This window comes from Anolis sagrei, chromosome 3, assembly GCF_037176765.1.
Source record: "Anolis sagrei isolate rAnoSag1 chromosome 3, rAnoSag1.mat, whole genome shotgun sequence".
In the NCBI taxonomy this organism is placed as follows: domain Eukaryota; kingdom Metazoa; phylum Chordata; class Lepidosauria; order Squamata; family Dactyloidae; genus Anolis; species Anolis sagrei.
Genome location: NC_090023.1, coordinates 265,342,519 through 265,362,342, shown reverse-complemented (window position 1 = coordinate 265,362,342; position 19,824 = coordinate 265,342,519). Strand labels below are relative to the sequence as shown.

The 19,824-nt window shown below is 41.0% G+C and overlaps 1 protein-coding gene across 3 annotated transcripts in view; it reads right to left on the bottom strand.

The window, feature by feature from the left end:
• Positions 1-10,290, bottom strand: part of EIF4E2 (eukaryotic translation initiation factor 4E family member 2) — a 30,707-nt gene extending 20,417 nt beyond the window's left edge. For 2 of the 3 annotated variants that reach the window (XM_060767331.2, XM_060767332.2), the window contains exons 1-3: positions 10,182-10,290; positions 7,974-8,088; positions 2,743-2,877 (exon numbers count right to left, since the gene is read on the bottom strand). In XM_060767331.2, coding sequence (XP_060623314.2) covers positions 2,743-2,877; positions 7,974-8,088; positions 10,182-10,267 — 336 coding nt within the window. In that variant the 5' untranslated portion in view covers positions 10,268-10,290. The remainder of the gene's footprint in view (positions 1-2,742; positions 2,878-7,973; positions 8,089-10,181) is intronic. The other variant, XM_060767333.2, reaches the window with a different exon arrangement.
• Positions 10,291-19,824: the final 9,534 nt, after the last annotated feature.

The window sequence follows — 19,824 nt, the reverse complement described above, 5'->3', positions numbered from 1 at the left end:
CCCTGATTCAGGGTGGTTTACAAAGGGACAAGTCCAGAGAGCACAGAGTTAAAATGTAATGCAATAATAATAATAATAATAATAAATCCAGACCAAATAGAAACATAATTAAATAAAACATAACATGAAAACAGTACCATGGGAGCAATAAAAGTGCTGAGTTCAGAGGTCTCTGAGTTTGTGCAATATTCCTAGATAGAGCTAAGGGAAAGTGCAAAATTCAGTTGCAGGGATAGGAGAGTAATGTCTTTGGGCTTTATGATGTCAGGATTGAATAGTGGAGGGCCATGCTAAAGTGCCAGAAATTAGGTATGAAAGGGCCATTTCTATGGAACTGCCTAATCAAAGGCACAATGGAACATCCATGTTTTTAGGTTCTTGCAGGAGGACAGGGTAGGTGCCAGTCTGATCTCCCTAGCAAGAGAATTCCAGAGCCCGGGGGGGGGGGGCACCACTGAAAAGCCCCTCTCCCTCGTCCCCACCAACCACACCTGAAACGATAGCTGATCTTAGGGCTCCTGTTGGTTCATAGGGGAAGATGCGATCACAAAGATAGGCAGGTCCCAAACCATTTAGGGCTTTTTAGGGAATCACCTGCACCTTGAATTGGGACCAGAAACTCATTAGCAGCCAGTGGAGATGTTTAAACAGATGTTGACCGCTCTCTGTAACTTGCTCCAGTTAGTAATCTGGAAGTTAGTAATTTAGTCCTATTGCAATGTTTATTTCTAAGTATTTTTCCCCAGGTTTTTTTTTTTCTGAAAACAAAATAGTATATTTGAACAGATAACTGTCTATTCCAGGGATACATTACAATGACATATTTCTATATATCTATTCACATTCTTTAAAGATTCATTCGCATTACATTTTGTATTTTTTTCAATAATATCTGATTGGATTTGCTCAAATAAATAGTTATTCCAATTTTCCAGATTCCATTTTTTTCATCTCACCACCCCCAGGCTATTACCGCCTTTCCTGCTAAAATCATTGCTTTAAATAAGTCTTGGTTCTTCACAGCAATGTTTTTCTTCCCTGTAACTGCCATTAACATAAATTCCATATTGACACGGATTGTGATTTTGAAAAGTTTCCCCATTTTGCTAATTATCTTATCCCAAAAAGTTGTTGCATTTAAATAGTCCCACCACATATGTGCATACCAGCCTTTCTCTACTTTACAGCGCCAACACATTGGGCTTAATCCTGTTCCCATATTTGCTATTTGAGCTAGTGTCCTGTACCATTTCCAGATAAATATCCTTTCTAATTCTTTATATTTTTCCATTTTAATTTTCTTGACCCCCTTCTTTACTTCTAAGAATGTGTTGAATTGCATGTTAAGGTGCATTGAGCCCCAATTTTGGGGAAAAGATGGACTACCATTATTATTATTAACAACTAGCCATCCCCTGCCACATGTTGCCACAGTCTGTATATATGTGTTTTGTGTGTGTATATATGCATATATGTGTGTATATATACTTGTGTATATATGTGTATATGTGTATATGTGTATATATGTTGTTTGTTGCATGCGTTGTAATGTATTTTTTTGTTTTTTGGCTTTTTAAGTCTCTTCTGCTGTGTTTTTCAGTGTATTTATGAGTGATGGTCACTTGCTGGCCCGATAGGTGTCTTGCACAAATGCATCTGGCGGGGACGAGAGACAGGGCCTTCTCGGCGATGGCCACTCGCCTATGGAACACACTCCTAAATGAGGTAAGATCTGCTCCCTCCCTCCTGGCTTTTAGAAAGAAATTAAAATAATGGCTTTGGGATCAGGCCTTCGGACAGTAGATGTTTGTAGAGTTTAAAGGATATGGACTAGAATGACAATACGACTGGTGAGACTGTTTTTATTATTTATTGTTTTAATGATTGCTTATGAACTGTCTAATTATGATTTATGTTTAATTGTGGTTTTATTATTGTGGTTGTTATGGTTTGGCATCACGTCAGTGTCCAATGTATGGCACTGAAGTTTTGTCAGTTATGTGTAAACTGCTTTGAGTCCCCTGCCACGCGTTGCTGTGGCCCACATGGGGGTTCTGTGTGGGAGGTTTGGCCCAATTTTATCGTTGGTGGGGTTCAGAACGCTCTGTGATTGTAGGTGAACTATAAATCCCAGCAACTACAACTCCCAAATGTCAAGATTCTATTTTCCCCAAACTCCACCAGTGTTCACATTTGGGCATATTGAGTATTCTTGTAGAGTTTGGTCCAGATCCATCATTGTTTGAGTCCACAGTGATCTCTGGATGTAGGTGAACTACAACTCCAAAACCAAAGGACACTGTCCACCAAACCCTTCCAGTAGTTTCTGTTGGTCATGGGAGAACTGTGTGCCAAGTTTGGTTCAATTCTATTGTTGGTGGGGTTCAGAATGCTCTGTGATTGTAGGTGAACTATAAATCCCAGCAACTACAACTCCCAAATGACAAAATCAATTTTTTTTGCGTGAAGGACATACATTGGGTTGTTAGGTGTATCGTATCCAAATTTGGTGTTAATTCCCCCAGTGGTTTTTGAGTTCTGTGAATACCACAAACGAACATTACATTTTTATTTATATAGATAATAAAAAATAACAACAAGGCATTTCTAAAATAATGGATATGGAGGAAAGTGGAGGAGATCCATTCCTCTCTATATGCAGATAACACAATATACACGGGTACACACATATTCAAAACCAGCTAAACTCTAAATAATGACACAAAGGCAATGAGAACTCACGGAAGCAAAGGTGCCAATTTGTTTGATGTTCTGTTCATAACTCTGAGAGCTGGTGGGCCTCCCAGGCGTCCGTCTGGAGTACCAGAAGGTGTAATTATACTGCAGAGGATGCTCCGCAGGTCCTGGTACCACAGCCTGTGGGCAGAATGAAAATAAAAACTCATTTCTCCATAGGCACATCCAGGAAGAGAAAGCTGAAAAGATGTTTGGAGCATTAGAAGCCTGTCCATTCCTGACAGCACAGAATGCCAAAGAACAGTTTAGCCCCATTTTCTTTGTGAACTTCCATCTCTGTTAACAGCCTGAAACAGACCATTATTCTGCCAAAAATCGACTATACTTCAAGGGCTTATCAACCCTCTGCACGCTTGAGTTTTTCCAAGCTGGACGAGACTGGGCCCCACAAGGAATACTTTATATTTCTTGATACCAATTAATCAGACAGTTCCAGTTCACGAACTCTGCCTACCTCTCTCCATGTCTCCAAAGAAAAGAGATAGAAAAATCCCACCTGATGTGGTCATGGAGGCTTTGATTGCCTCTCGATGAGAGGAAATGGAATGAAGGAAATCTGGAGAATTCCACCCAAGATTTCTAAATCAGGCAACAAAACCAAATGGCTGCAACTGTTATGCTTGTTTTTAATATTGCTGGGTCAAAACACCAGCCATCACAGCTCCCATTTAACAAAGAATAAACCAGGAGAATCTGGTTTTTCCTTTTTCCTAAAATAGTCACAAGATACCGAGTCTAATGGGAAAGTGCCCTTGGCAAGCAGATTAAAAAGCAAAGGAACACAACCAGGGAGATTATTACAACAGAATTAGTGAGGGGCTGGTTCAAGCCCATCTCTTGCACACAGGAGAGAAGTGGAACAGATGGTAGATCTCCGTCCTGAAATGCCATAAATATTCAAGCGTAAGCCCCTTGGGGCTGAGTTCTGTAACAGCTGTTCTCTGTGCATTTTGGTAGTCTAATACACATAAACCCTGAACTTAGAGTAAGTTATAGTTCACCTTTAAAATCTGACAGTTTTAACATGAGCACAATAAAGGCTCCCACAATTCTGTCAGGGAGCATGGGCAAGTACAAAAAGAGTTTGGGGTACAGTGGTTTGAGTGTTGGATTAGTACACTGAAAGGGTAAAGGCAAACGTTTTCCCCTGACAATAAGTCCAGTCATGTCTGACTCTGGGGGTTGGTGATCATCTCCATTCTAAGCTGAAGAGTCGGCGTTGTCCATAGACACCTCCAAGGTCATGTGGCCACCATGACTGCATGGAGCATCATTACCTTCCCGCTGGAACAGTACCTATTGATCTACTCATATTTGCATGTTTTCAAACTGCTAGGTGGGCAGAAGCTGGGGCTAACAGCAGGGGCTCATGCCGCTCCCTGGATTCGAACCTGCAACCGTAAGCAAGTTCAGCAGCTCAGTGGTTTAACCCACTGCACCCCCGGGAGCTCCAACACTGAAAGAGCAGGGTTCAAATCCCCACTCAGCCATGGAAATTCACTGGTTGAGTTTGGGTGAGTGGGGAGAAATGATGAATGTGTATGAAAAGCAAAGGGAAATGAAGAAACAGTATTTGTTTAGGTGGGTTTTCCCTTACCATCCTCTGACGCTGAAAGAGCGTAGTTTACCCAAGATTACTCAATATAATAATAACAATAATAATAATAATAATAATACGAAATCCAGCATATAGATCTAATTTGCTGTGACATACTGTGCTTTTGTGTCAATAATAATAATAATAATAATAATAATAATAATAATAATAATAAATCTTTATTTATATTCTGCCCTCTTTCCCCGAGGATTTCAAACAGACAAAAAAGGCAAACATTCAATGCCTCAGTGCAATACCAGATACAAACATAATAGCCCAAACAATTTATAACATAACGTCTACAGGTTAAATAAAATGTAACCTAACAAAAAATTACCTCAACATAAAATCTAAACATAAAACATCTGCATTCATTTATAGACGCCAACAAAAAATCATTAAGATATGTGAGTTTATTATGTGGCCAGTGGTGTTAACTGGGCAAACATGATCTGACCAAGCCTGAATACAATAATACTTTTCAGTCAAGGTTCTAGTGGTGGTCTCTTATCATCTAATCCTCCTCCTCTCTGTATGCTAGTGAGCAAATGTAAGTTTTCAGTTGTTTTTTGAAGTACAAGAAAGAGGGGGCAAGCTTTCTTTCTTTAGGAAGGGAGTTCCTGAAGTGGGGGTGGCCACGAAGAAGACCCTCTCTCATCAGCTGTGCTTGAGATGGGCGTGGGACCGAGAGCAGGTTCTCCTCTGCTGATGGCAGTCCCCAGGTTGGTTTATAGGAGATGCGATTAGTAAAATACCCAGAACTCAAGTCAAACTAGGAAATACATCTTCATATGCTAAATAGATAGTCACTTGCTTGATTTGTTTTAAAACCCTAAAATGTGTCAGACAAAACACTGGCCTTCTTAAGGGCTATACTAAACAGATACTAATATAGTTCCATTTATATTACTAGAACAACAAAAAGTTGGTTATATTCTCTAAAAACATATTGGTTACTTGTTTCTACATAACACATACCTTTATATGGGGCACAATACCTTTACACATATACTTCTAAAGTTGTATATTGCACCCACAAAAGAAATTATGCAAAAAAATAATAGACCATCATCCCTGGATATCTGCATATGAATCCAAATAGTCAGATAATAAAATGAATTAATTGTTTCTTTGGAACTGGCAACAAGGACATCTGATGCAACCATTCTAGCCGGTATTGCACCACCTGACATCCGCCGGGAAGTAGCAGCCAATAGTGAAAGGACCAAGGCAGAGACATCTCCAGCTCATCCCTTGTTTGGTTATCAGCCAGCACGTCAATGACTTAAAACAAGAAATAGTTTTCTAAGATCTACAGATACACTTGCTGGAACACCCCAGCAAGCAAGAGTCCAAAAGTGGCAGGCTCAGACCCAGAACCTCAATCAATGGCTGATACCAAATGAGAGACTCCCCCCTGGGCACACAGAAAACAGGGCAACTTGGAAGGCGCTGAACAGACTGCGCTCTGGCACCATGAGATGCAGAGCCAACCTTAAGAAATGGGGCCACAAAGTGGAATCCAAGACATGCGAGTGTGGAGAAGAGCAAAACACATACTGCAATACAACCTGAGCCCTGCCACATGCACAATGGAGGACCTTCTTGCAGCAACACCAGAGGCACTCCAAGTGGCCAGCTACTGGACATTTAATCAACTACCAAGCTTGCAAACTCTGTTTTGTCTTTTTGCTAAAAATTTGTTTAAAAATGTAATACAATTGTCTGGTTGATACTGACACGATAAATAAATAATATTCTAAAAGTGTTGAGCTTTCTAAAACAAATACAGCAAGTGGCCATCTATTATCATGTGGAGCTATGTCTCTTAATTTGCCTTCACTGATTCTGAGCAAAACACGCTCTCTCAGCTTCAGAGGAAGGCGAGGACAAATCCCCTCTAAAACAAATCCCCTGCAATAGGTTTGCCTTAGCATTGCCACAAGTCAGAAATGACATGGAGGCACACAACAACTAATAGTGCAAAATCCCCTGGAAAGGAGATGGCAGTATGGTCCATCAGTGCTACTCAGGACTCCCAATGTTGTTTATGCTGATGACTGTCATTGTCAGGGCTGATGGGAGGATTTGCCTGCAGGCTGTGTTCCTCAAGTACAAAGGTTACATTTTTCACACAGAAACATTGACATTCATTGATGTACCAGAGGACATAAAGAGATGATTGCAAGGAAAATGTCTGTGGTTCACAGCCGTAAAAAATTAGGATTGTCAAGATTGTTTTCACACTACATGACATTCTGTTTTCACACTACATGACAATCACAATATGACATTGTCCTGTCCAATAGATCCACAGTTCAGAGATAATTCTCAGCCAAAACCCTGTAGTGTCTCATCATACTATCAATCCCAGGATCTTATGGCACTGAAATTGGAATAGTGGTACTACAATTCTGAGTCCCCCCTCAGGGGTGAGAAGGGCAGGGTATAAATATATGAAATAAATACATAATAATGTTAATGAACTCGGTTGTTGTATGCTCCATGTTCTAGAGGGGACGAGAGAGAGGGCCTTCTCAGTGGTGGCCCCCCGGCTGTGGAACTCCCTCCCTGCTGACGTTAGACAGGCCCCCTCCCTCATGGCCTTTCGAAAAGGCCTGAAGACTTGGCTCTTCGAGCAGGCTTTCAACTAAGTGCTATGTTAATGGTATTGACAACCGGAACGAATTATGACTACGAGATTGACTATGATTCCATAATATGACGGAGCGGATGTTTTAGTGTAAGTTAGATGTTATGTATTAGTGATGTTAGTTGTTGTTTTGATCTCTTTGTAAAGTGTCTTTTTTGTACTGTACACCGCCGCGAGTCGCCCTAGGGCTGAGAGCGGCGGTTAATAAATGCAAGAAATAAATAAATAAATAAATAAATAGAGCAGGGGTCCCCAAACTAAGGCGAGAGGGCTGGATACGGCCCTCCAAGGTCATTTACCCAGTCCTCGCTTAGGGTCAACCTAAGTCTGAAATGACTTGAAAGCACACAAGAACAATCCTATCTCATCATCCAAAAACAGGCCCCCACTTCCCATTGAAATACTAATAAGTTTATATTTGTTTAAAAAAATCTTCATTTTAATTATTGTATTCTTTTTAAGTGTCTTTTGCACTACAAATAAGATATGTGCAGTGTGCATAGGAATTCATTCATATTTTTTTTCAAACTATAATCCGGCCCTCCAACAGTTTGAGGGACTATGACCTAGTTCTCTATTTACAAAGTTTGAGGACCCCTGTTCTAGAGGCATTCTCTCCTGATGTTTCGCCTGCATCTATGGCAAGCATCCTCTGAGGTAGTGTGAATGAACTCCTTGTATTGGGAATTGGACTTTAGAAAATAAATCTCCACATCAACAACTCAATCCTTCTAGTGAACTGTAGAAATGGTGTATTACCTGCATTACAGATTCTGCTTTCAAAATCAACACACTGGAAAAGTTTGCACTGTTTTCTTTCACAAGGAGATAAATGGAATAGAGGCCTGATGGGCTTTAATATGACTTATTCACAGGTATCCTCTTGGTTCTGGAGCAACAGGTTAAAACCCCCCTGTCACAATCCTCCACTAGACACTTCAGTCTAGGGAAGAGGCAAGGACATACCTTCCTCTTGATGCTACTTTGGGATTTGTCTCTATCGTTTTTTTCCTTCTCACCATCTTTCTGTGTGCTGTTCTCTTCATTCTGGTCATGATCTCCACTGTCATCATCCTTCAAACTAGCAAAGAAAGGAAGGAAGGAATCAGTTTGAAAGCATGAAGGAGCAACTATGTTTAGCATAGAACAAAATCTAAAGGACAGACTGTGGTTATTATTAGACCAGACTGATGGATTCAGGCTACTGAGACAGAGCAGAGATTTTTAAAAGAAGCAGAAATTGCACTTTGGATGCTGAACAAGTGTCCTGTTACTTGTCCTTTTCTGTTCAGTCGGGTAGTTCTGAAAATTTGGTCCTCCACATGTTTTGGACTTCAGCTTCTATAATTTCTAAGAATTGGCAAAACTAGTTAGGGACCAAATTCCAAAATAGCTCATGGATTACAATTTCAGACCACTGATTCAATGTGATAAAAGAACTTTTCTGCATTACCATCCTAAGAATTTGTGGGTTTTACATGCAGGGAAAACATGGACAAATTCAGCTTCAGAGTCGTGGAAAATGGGAACACACAGAATGAACTGAACAGATGCATGTGTTTACACCAATTTCAAGTGCAGTTTTTAATGCAAGTTGAGGATCCATTATTTGAAATGCATGGGACCAGGAAATCCACATTTTGGGTATTTTTGGTTTTTAATCATTGCAAATGCATAATGTGAAATCTTGGAGGTAGGACTGAAGTCCAAATGTGAAATTCATTCATGTTTCATATGCACTTTACACACATAGACTGAAGGTAATTTTATACAAAATATTTTTAATAATTTTGTGTATGAAACAAAGTTTGTGTACACTGAACTGAACCACCAGAAAGCAGCAGTGTAACTATCCCAGCCACTCATGTTGAGCATTTTGGAGTATTTTGGAATCTCAGATAAGAGATGCTCAACCTTTAGTACTTAGTTACCTATCCCTACTGTATGACATTGTGTAGATAAGGTAAATGGTAAGGTAAGGGAAAAGCCATTGCACTCAACTTCACTAGATGTTAAACTAAATAGATTGGATCTGAAAGTGCTTCATTATTGGATGGCTGCAGATGTGGCTAACAGAAAAATGTGCACATTTCAAATGTGTGTAAAAATACAGCACAACCAGACACAGTCAAAGGGGGAAATCTATGCACACAAAATCAGACTTTAATAAATCACCCAAAAGAGACAATTTCATCTTGTAATATTCCCTAATGTGGACATAGGAAGAAGTCAGGAGATATTTATTTATTTATTATTTAGGACATTTATAGCCCACCCTTCTCACCCCAAAGGGGACTCAGGGCAGCTTACATAATTGGCATTATTCCATGCCCAAACAGCAATATCAATTAAAAGCAATTAATCAACCATTTAAAACAACATTATAACAACATATGTAAATATTACATGACTATTGTGCATAGATCCAAAGCCAGAGAGTCAAATAATCATATTCATCAATCCAGGGCCAATTCCTGCTGTAATGCCCAGCACCAACGGCCACTCTGGGGCCAGAATAAACAAGGGGAGCCAGGAGGACATTGCCATCTTGTCCCCTGTGACATCAGCGCCCCTCCCCCAGCAATAATGTAATATTATGTAGTACTAGTGTTATGAATGATGTAATAGTACTATGGTAGTTATGTATTATGTAGTATGTTGTATGTATTTATGACTTGTAAGCCGCTCTTCTGGGGTTATTATTTATTTATTTATTTATTTATTGTATTTTTACCCTGCTCTATCTCAACCCCGAAGGGGACTCAAAGCGGCTTCCAAATTGGCAATAATTCAGTGCTACATTACAACATACAAAATACATTGTGCATTAAATCATAAAAGAGCAACAAATAAATATATTTAAATAAGCAGTTGAGATATAGCACATAACCCCTGAAATCATAGTCCAAAAGCCATTCCAATCACAAGTTTTGATTTATATTTACAAACAAGTATTTCCAAACTTGGGTCCTCCAGGTGTTTGGGACTCCAACTCCCACAATTCCTAACAGCCTACCGGCTATTAGGAATTGTGGGAGTTGGAGTCCCAAACACCTGGAGGGCAGGCCCAAACTCGACCAGGCCTGTAGGAATGCCATTGAAAACTGTCTGCTCCTTCCTTTGATTTAGGATGTTGCCTTGAGGCCTAAAAGCGCCACTGAGGCCCGGACTCACGCGTCGAATTTGTTGTTCATCCTCTTCGGTCGTTCGCCAGCCGCTGCTTTGCTTCTTGCCCCGGACTTCCGCTCCTCTGCCTCCATACGCTCCCTTCACTTCCGCCCAGGCGGAACCAATCTTTTTCCGGTTGCTGTTTCCACCCGGACCCGGGACTACAATCCAGGCCACACTACTTCCTGTGGGCCGCTCTTTATGCCGCGAGTTGTCTATGGTTGTAAAATTAGCCGCGTTCGAAAGACTCGAAAGACCGCTCCCCGACAGGCAGAGATAGAACATATAGAGTGGTATCTCTGTACTTCTAGATGTGATATTTCCGGGTTCACTTTGGAACATTGTTTCTTATATATATCGACTTGTAAACTTAGGACAACATTTCTCATAAACATATAGAATCATAGAATCAAAGAGTTGGAAGAGACCTCATGGGCCATCTAGTCCAACCATTCTGCCCAGAAGCAGGAATATTGCATTCAAATCACCCCTGACAGATGGCCATCGAGCCCCTGTTTAAACATATCTCAACTTGTAAACTAATAAGATTATTGATTATTGACCTAGATCTCAACTTATAAACTCAGGACATCATTCCTTATAAAATAAAATAAATCTAAATAAAATAAAATAAAAATAAATCTAAATTATTATTATTATTATTATTAAATAATAATAATTATAGTTTATAATATTATATTATAATAAGTATACTATTATTATAAAATAATAATTTAGATAATAAATCTAAATAAATAAAATAAAAATAAATCTAAATTATTATTATTATTATTAAATAAATAATAATTATAATTTACAATATTATTATATAATATTATAATAATTATATTATTATTATTATAAAATAATAATTTAGATAATAAATCTAAATAAATAAAATAAAAATAAATCTAAATTATTATTATTATTATTATTATTAAATAAATAATTATTATTGTGATGGCACACCAGGAACATCTAATAAGAAACCTAAATGTGTCTGGCTATTTTCCCAGTGACCATCGATATGCCCTAATTACTATTATTCCCCCAAAATAAAACTCTATAAACAAGAATAAGTTTAACAATTGTTTACTAAATAATCAAGGTGAATTACAACAATGTACAAAGGTGAAGATTAATTATGATGGTATAACTCTGAGGTAAATATAACTATACACTATGGGGAATGATGTAACTATCTATCTATGAACTATCTATTATAAACTTTAGGGCAAATACTATCTATTCTATCTATCTATAAGGCATTTACAAACTATCTATCTATAAACTCTAAGGCAAATACGGCTATAACTATTCTATGTATATGTACTATCTAATCTATCTATAAGGCAAATCTAACTATTCTATCTATGACTATCTATCTATAAGCTTTGGCAAATACGTGATTAGGATGGCCTGTTCAAATTGCTAGGCCAGACCAGACACTATCTGGCAACTATCTATAAGCTAAGACTAACAAAGAAAGGGAAACAAAGTTCTATAACCAGCCCATTCTGGCTCTGAGTCAGAATGGGCTGCACACCAACCGAGCTCGGCCTCTAGGGGGAACCTAAGCTCTCCCCTAAACTTGGTAAAATGGAACAGTCCAACTGAGAAATAAACAGGCCAAGACATCACACTCCCCGCTCAAATTTGGAACAAATTTGCATATACAAACTATAACAAATCACTTTATACAATTAAATACAACAAACTTTAAACTTTTAATAAAACCACCAAGTCTGTGATAAGTCTTTGGTGAGTATCAGTCTTTCAGTTGGAGTCCGTCTTGATTGGAGTCTTCCTGATATGGTCATCCACACTCGGACACTCTTCTTGGGTGACACCCATAAGCCAATAGTTCCAGGAAGCACTTTGGTCCTTTAAAGCAATGTCTCATACCTTGATGTCCTCGTTGGAGTGCTGTCAAACCTTTCTTCTCTGGAGTTGACTCAGGAAGCTCTGGAAAGGTGTTGTCCTTTGAAGAACCTGGGTCTGCGAGGCATTCGGAACCCGACAGCCAGCTGGAATGCAGCAACCTCCGAGCAGACGCCCCTCGGGAAATGATATCTGCAGGTCTCTCCTCAGCGGCAACATGAATCCACCGACTTGGCTCAGCACAGGAAATGCTCTTGTTGCTATCTGGCCTATTGCTGGTATCAGGCACAGTGTTCGGCTCCAAAGGAATGGAATCCTGACAAGCTGACTCTTTAAGCAATGCCTTCTTGTGGGATGGCAATGCTGCAGGGAACACTGCCTCTGTCGCCTCAAGCTGCTCAGAATCACAATGGAATGCATGAGCACTGGACCCCAGAAAATCTGGGTTGCAGCCACTGGAACATGGAGCCTCTTTCTCAACAGTTTTGGCAAGCAGCACCTGCTGTGAGTGTGGAAGGCTAGGTGGAGTGCCAGATGTATCACTGGAGTCAAAGGCTGATCTCACTTTGTCAGGCTTATTGTCTTTAAAAGGAAGGGGAGCTATCCAGCTTCCCTCTTCCGACTGCACTCCTTCTTTGCTTGGAATGTCCAGAAGTCTTTGCTCTTCTTTGGAGAAGCTCAAATCATCACCCTTATCTTTTAAGTCTCTCTTGGGGCTTTTGAAGAAGGAGGGGTTCCAGGCCACAGATGGCATGGAAAACATTTGATTTCGTGCAGAAAACACTGCCTTTTCCCTTTCTGCACCTTCGCCCTGACCCAAAGGAGACACACCTGAGGCTATGGTTTGATTGGCGAAGGAATTCTGGACACAAGGTGCATTGTCCAAAAACTCCACTTTAACTTCTTTCTCAGGTTTGGGGTCAGGGAGGGACCAGGTGGCAGGAACAGGGGAACAGGTGGAGAGCATAAAGGACTGGCTCCCCGCTGTAGACTTCTGCACTTTGACAGGACCCTCATCTTCATGAAAGACTGATGCTGATGGCTGATGGTTATGCTGAGGTGCAGATCTTTCCCCCTCCGCATTAGGCAGATCCTCTATTGTGTTGGTATAGATAGGGCTTAGCTCTTTGGTGGTGACATCTTTGTCAGACAGGAGAAGAAATGACATCTTTGATTCGATGTCCTCCTGAGGCAGCAGCTTAACATTTTCAGGAATCAACTCGTCCTGAAAAGCTTTGGCAAGAATTTTTGCCTTAACTGCAAGCTTGACCGCTTCTTTAGCCTTTTCAGTTATATTTCTTTTGCTTTGTAAAGCTGATAACTGGGCTTCCATTTCAGCTTGCTGAATGGCCTGTCTAGCTTCTAGTTGAGAGAAGTCTAGCTCTTTCACAGCCATAGCCGATTCAGCTTCTGCCTGCAATATTTGCGCCTTGAGCTTCATCCTCTCAACTTCTTTGAAATGTTGAGCTGCCACAGAAGAAATCTTACTGCAGGAAGATGAGGCACTTTTGCTGGAATGTGAATGGTGGCTAAGTGATCTGACACTTAGGGGACGCTGAGGGTAGAAACCCTTGCTGGACTTGGGGCTTCTAGGAGGGGATAAAGAGTAAGCCTCCCTCAGCTGAAATTCCTGAAGCCGAAACTGTGCAGCTTCAAGCACGGCATTAAATTCTCTTTCTTTACTTTGATAGTCCAATGACAATGCTTGCAGTCTTGCTTGGGCATCATCATCATTGATGTTTGTAAGGACTTGTTGTTGCCTTTCTATAATAGTTTTCCAGAGTAAAAAAACTATCCTGGAGCTCTTCTTTATGCACTGCTATTACCTCAGGGTCTCTGGAAGCTGACAAGGTGTTCATGCTATACTGCACGTGTTTCCAAGCACTTTCTGCCTTCACAATTAAACGACTTTCCCTTTCTAGCAACAGCTGTAGGGCCTTCTCTGTGGGGTGCCTAACCCTATGTGAACGGGAAATGTGTACATGTCTGTCTGCACTTCCATCAGAAAGCCCATCCATTCTTGTTGTTTGCTGGTTGCCGAGGCAACAACTCTATATGGGTGAAGAGGACTGAGTGTGAGGCAAAATGTTCACACAGCCTGCTGTCACCACCTATACTATAACAGCAAAACAACAATTTACTGGAATAGGTTTAAGAGTATTGTAACTCCTTTTCCTCAGAAAAATGCGAAAACAGGCCCCAAAACACCTTTTCCCGCTCTTTCTAAACTATAAGCACAAATCCCATAGAAATCTATATAGGCAAAATGGCTGCCGCTTCTTTTTGAGGGGACAATAAGGCTGTCACAGTTCTGATGTTATTATAGTAGCCTTAAAGGATGAACACAAAATGGCTGCCAAACTGTAAAAAACCCCTTTTGGCGCCAAATGCCCCCTTAAGACAAATAGCAGATGCTAGCCTTGCCCCTTTCACTCTCTGACAGGAAACAAGCCTCCAATATCTTTTAAAAGGGCAGGCAGGCAGCTTTTTTACTTTAAAAGCTGCCCCTAACTCTCCTTACTATAAAATTATTCAATTTAGCAACACTTCACCCAAGTATTCCCACAACGTTGCTACACCTTCCAATGGAAAAGTGGAAACAGTGCCTTTTTCTCTCACACACACACTGAGGGAGTGGGCTCTCTCTATAAGCAATCCGAATCGGCTACAAGGCCGATCAGGCACCTAATCACTGTGAAAACAGTGCTTTTTCTTCTCTCACACCCCCTTTGCAGGGAGTGGGCTCTCTCTTATAACTTTCTATAAGCAATCTGAAACGGCTACAAGCCGATCAGGATCCTAATCACTGTGATGGCACACCAGGAACATCTAATAAGAAACCTAAATGTGTCTGGCTATTTTCCCAGTGACCATCGATATGCCCTAATTACTATTATTCCCCCAAAATAAAACTCTATAAACAAGAATAAGTTTAACAATTGTTTACTAAATAATCAAGGTGAATTACAACAATGTACAAAGGTGAAGATTAATTATGATGGTATAACTCTGAGGTAAATATAACTATACACTATGGGGAATGATGTAACTATCTATCTATGAACTATCTATTATAAACTTTAGGGCAAATACTATCTATTCTATCTATCTATAAGGCATTTACAAACTATCTATCTATAAACTCTAAGGCAAATACGGCTATAACTATTCTATGTATATGTACTATCTAATCTATCTATAAGGCAAATCTAACTATTCTATCTATGACTATCTATCTATAAGCTTTGGCAAATACGTGATTAGGATGGCCTGTTCAAATTGCTAGGCCAGACCAGACACTATCTGGCAACTATCTATAAGCTAAGACTAACAAAGAATGGGAAACGAAGTTCTATAACCAGCCCATTCTGGCTCTGAGTCAGAATGGGCTGCACCAACCGAACTCGGCCTCTAGGGGGAACCTAAGCTCTCCCCTAAACTTGGTAAAATGGAACAGTCCAACTGAGAAATAAACAGGCCAAGACATCACAATTATAATTTACAATATTATTATATAATATTATAATAATTATATTATTATTATAAAATAATAATTTAGATAATAAATCTAAATAAATAAAATTAAAATAAATCTAAATTATTATTATTAAATAAATAATTATTATTATAATTTATAATATTATTATATAATATTATTATAATTATACATTATTTAATAAAAAATATTTTATAATAGTATTTGCGATACATTCTATTTTCATATATATATATATAATACTGCATAAAATAAAAATAAATCTAAATTATTATTATTATTAAATAAATTATTATTATAATTTATAATATTATTATATAATATTATAATTATATTATTATTATAATATAATAGTTTAGATTTATTTTTATTTTATACAGTATTATATATATGAAAATAGAATGTATCACAAATGCTATTATAAAATATTTTTATTAAAATAGGCATGGATTCATAGGCTTCATAGTCTACCATTTTGCAGGTAAAGTCGCTCAGATACGCCTTGAGCTCGACTCCAATTCCATCGCAGTGCCTGAAGAGGTGATGGAGGCATCTGCTTGTCCAATTTTGTGGGATTCTTTTAGGCTTGTTCTCCCTGAAACCGTAGAGGAGGTTCTTGGGGCTGTGAGGGCGACCACCTCACCTCTAGACCCATGCCCATCTTGGCTCATTAAATCTGCCAGGGAGGGGTTGGTTGACTGGTTTGTATTGATTATCAATGCATCGTTGGAGCAATGGATTTTTCCATCTGGTCTGAAACAGGCTGTGGTTCGCCCACTCCTCAAAAAGGCTTCCCTTGACTCCACGGTGCTGAATAACTACAGGCCAGTCTCCAACCTCCCTTTCTTGGGTAAGGTGCTGGAGCGGGTGGTCGCCTCGCAGCTCCAGGGCTTCCTAGACGATACCAACTACCTAGATCAGTCACAGTCTGGTTTCAGGCCTGGTCATGGCACTGAGACAGCCTTGGTCGCCTTGGTGGATGACCTCCGCAGAGAGCTGGACAGGGGGAGTGTGACCCTGCTGGTTCTCCTGGACATCTCAGCGGCTTTTGATACCATCGATCATGGTATCCTTCTGGGTCGTCTCTCTGGGATGGGCCTCGGGGGCACGGTTTTGTCGTGGCTCCGGTCCTTCCTGGAGGGACGGACCCAGATGGTGAAGCTGGGAGACGCCTGCTCGGACCCCTGGCCTTTGAACTGTGGGGTCCCGCAAGGCTCCATTCTGTCGCCCATGCTTTTCAACATCTACATGAAACCGCTGGGAGAGGTCATCCGGAGTTTTGGAGTTGGGTGCCATCTTTATGCGGATGACGCGCAACTCTACTACTCCTTTCCACCTAATTCCAAGGAGGCTTCTCGGGTGCTGGACGAGTGCCTGGCCGCTGTGTCGATCTGGATGAGGAAGAGCAAGCTGAAGATCAATCCCGACAAGACAGAGGTCCTCCTGGTCGATCGTAAACCGGACCGGGGTATAGGGTGGTTACCTGTGTTGGATGGGGTTACACTCCCCCTGAAGCCACAGGTCCGCAGTTTGGGTGTCCTCCTGGATTCTTCGCTCACACTTGAGGCTCAGGTGTCGGCGGTATCCGGGAGGGCCTTTGCACAATTAAGACTTGTGCGCCAACTGCGACCGTACCTCGTGAAGGCTGATCTGGCCGGGGTGGTCCACGCCTTGGTCACCTCTAGAATGGATTACTGCAATGCGCTCTACGTGGGGCTGCCCTTGAAGACGGCTCGGAAACTTCAATTGGTCCAGCGGGCAGCAGCTAGGATGCTAACTGGAGCTCATTATCAAGAGAGGTCTACCCCTCTGTTTAAAGAGCTCCACTGGCTGCCATTTATTTTCCGAGCCCAATTCAAGGTGCAGGTGCTCACCTACAAAGCCCTGAACGGTTTGGGACCACCCTACCTGCGTGACCGCATCTCCATCTACGAACCCACACGCTCACTCCGGTCATCTGGGGAGGCCCTGCTCGTGATCCCGCCTATGTCGCAAGCGCGCTTGGTGGGGACACGGGACAGGGCTTTCTCTGTGGCGGCCCCCCGACTTTGGAATGCCCTTCCAAAAGAGCTTCGTCAGGCCCCTACCCTAGCAGTTTTCAGAAGGAACCTAAAAACTTGGCTGTTCCGATGTGCCTTCGCAGATTAGGAATCCCCATCCCAAGTCCTAGATGCACTTTAGCACAACTATTGTTGCTGCACACTGCACTTTTAATCTTACGTTCCTCCTGCCATCTCAGCACTTTTAACCCTGTACCCCATTGCGCTGGCCGAACCAGTTTTAATAATGTCTTGATGTATTGTCATTGTGGTTATTTTGCTTAATTGTTTTGATTTACTTTGTTTATTGTTGTGTTATGTTTCTATTGTATTGTATTTGAGGCTTCGGCCCGTGTAAGCCGCATCGAGTCCTTCGGGAGATGCTAGCGGGGTACAAATAAAGTTAATAATAATAATAATAATAGCTCCAGTGAACATAACAGAGTTACACAATGTACACAATAATAATAACTGTAATAATAATAAACTTTCTTTAAATCCTTCCCTATCTCCTGGTGGGGACTCAAGGCAGTTTACAACAGGCAGCAGTAAACATTCAATAGATGTTTGAATAGATGTTTGAAATGGATGAGGACACAACATATCTGACGAAAATCTTTTATTGATATTTTCCAATACATTTAAAATATTCTTATTTCCCATAGACTCACAGGTTTCTTTTTACATTCACCTACAGACTTCGTATCCCACAGTTTTGAAAGCGCTAATTTATTTATTTATTTATCTACAGTATTTATATTCCGCCCTTCTCACTCCGCAGGGGACTCAGGGCGGATTACAGTGTACACATATATGGCAAACATTCAATGCCAATTTTGACATACAAACATATACAGACATACACAGAGGCTATTTAACTTTTTCTGGCCGCCAAGGGAGCTGTCGCTTTCATCGGCCACCTACGACGCTGATGAAGCACTTCCGCATTCCCCGCATGCTTTTTGCTGGAGTGCTTTGCTGGAGTCTTTTTTATGGCCTCATAAATTAGTTAATTTAGCCTCCCCACACTTTAAGGTGGTACCTAGTTTTCCTACTTGACAGATGCAACTGTCTTTCGGGTTGCAAAGGTCGACAACAGGCTGCACACAATTAGTTAGAAACCCACTCCAACCTGGGCTGGCTTCAAACTCATGACCTTTTGGTCAGAGTGATCTTAATGCAACTGACAATCCCGGTGCTAATTAAAACAATGACTTCCAAATCTGCTTCCCTCTTTTGGTGAAACAATAAAGAAATGCTGGAGGAATAAAGGTGCAAATTACTAGATATGAGAGGTCAAATTGATTTACTGTCACATCTGTCCCAATTATAATTCAGGAGATGTGGTCTAAAGGTAAAGGTAGTCCCCTGACATTAAGTCCAGTCATGTCTGACTCTGGGGTGTGGTGCTCATCTCCATTTCTAAGCCGAAGAGCCGGCGTTGTCCGTAGACACCTCCAAGGTCATGTGGCTGGCATGACTGCATGGAGCGCCGTTACCTTCCCGCCGGAGCGGTACCTATTGATCTACTCACATTTGCATGTTTTCGAACTGCTAGGTTGGCAGAAGCTAGGGCTGACAGCGAAAGCTCACACCGCTCCCCGGAATCGAACCTGCGACCTTTCAATCAACAAGCTCAGCAGCTCAGTGCTTTAACCCACTGCGCCACCACTAGATGTGGTCTAGTTTATAACAATAATCCAGGTCACTTGGTAACATGGCAGCCCCTGGTGGTGCAATGGGTTAAAGCCTTGTGCCAACAGGTCAACCATTCGAATCCGGGGAGAACAGGTTGAGCTCCCTCTCTCAGCTCTAGCTCCCCATGTGGGGACATGAGAGAAGCCTCCCACAAGGATGGTAAAACATCAAACATCCGGGTGTCCTCTGGGCAATGTCCTTGCAGACGGACAATTCTCTCACACCAGAAGCGACTTACAGTTTCTCAAGTCACTCCTGGCACAAAAACAAACTGTTCTGTCACCACTGGGCCTATAGCTAGTTGACTTTAGATATAGGATGTGTAACCTTTACCCAGCGGGAAGCCAGGGGCCCTAGGAAAAGTTCTCAGAGGCTTCCTTTACAAAAGGAATCTTCAGATGGCTTAAAAGGTACAACAAAGTCTTTTATTAATGAATCCAACAGGAATTGTAAAGCTTTCTTGGCAAAGTATCAGTTCTCTCAAACTTGTCCACAGGGAACAGGCACTATCTTCAATAACTTTCTTCAAAGGAAA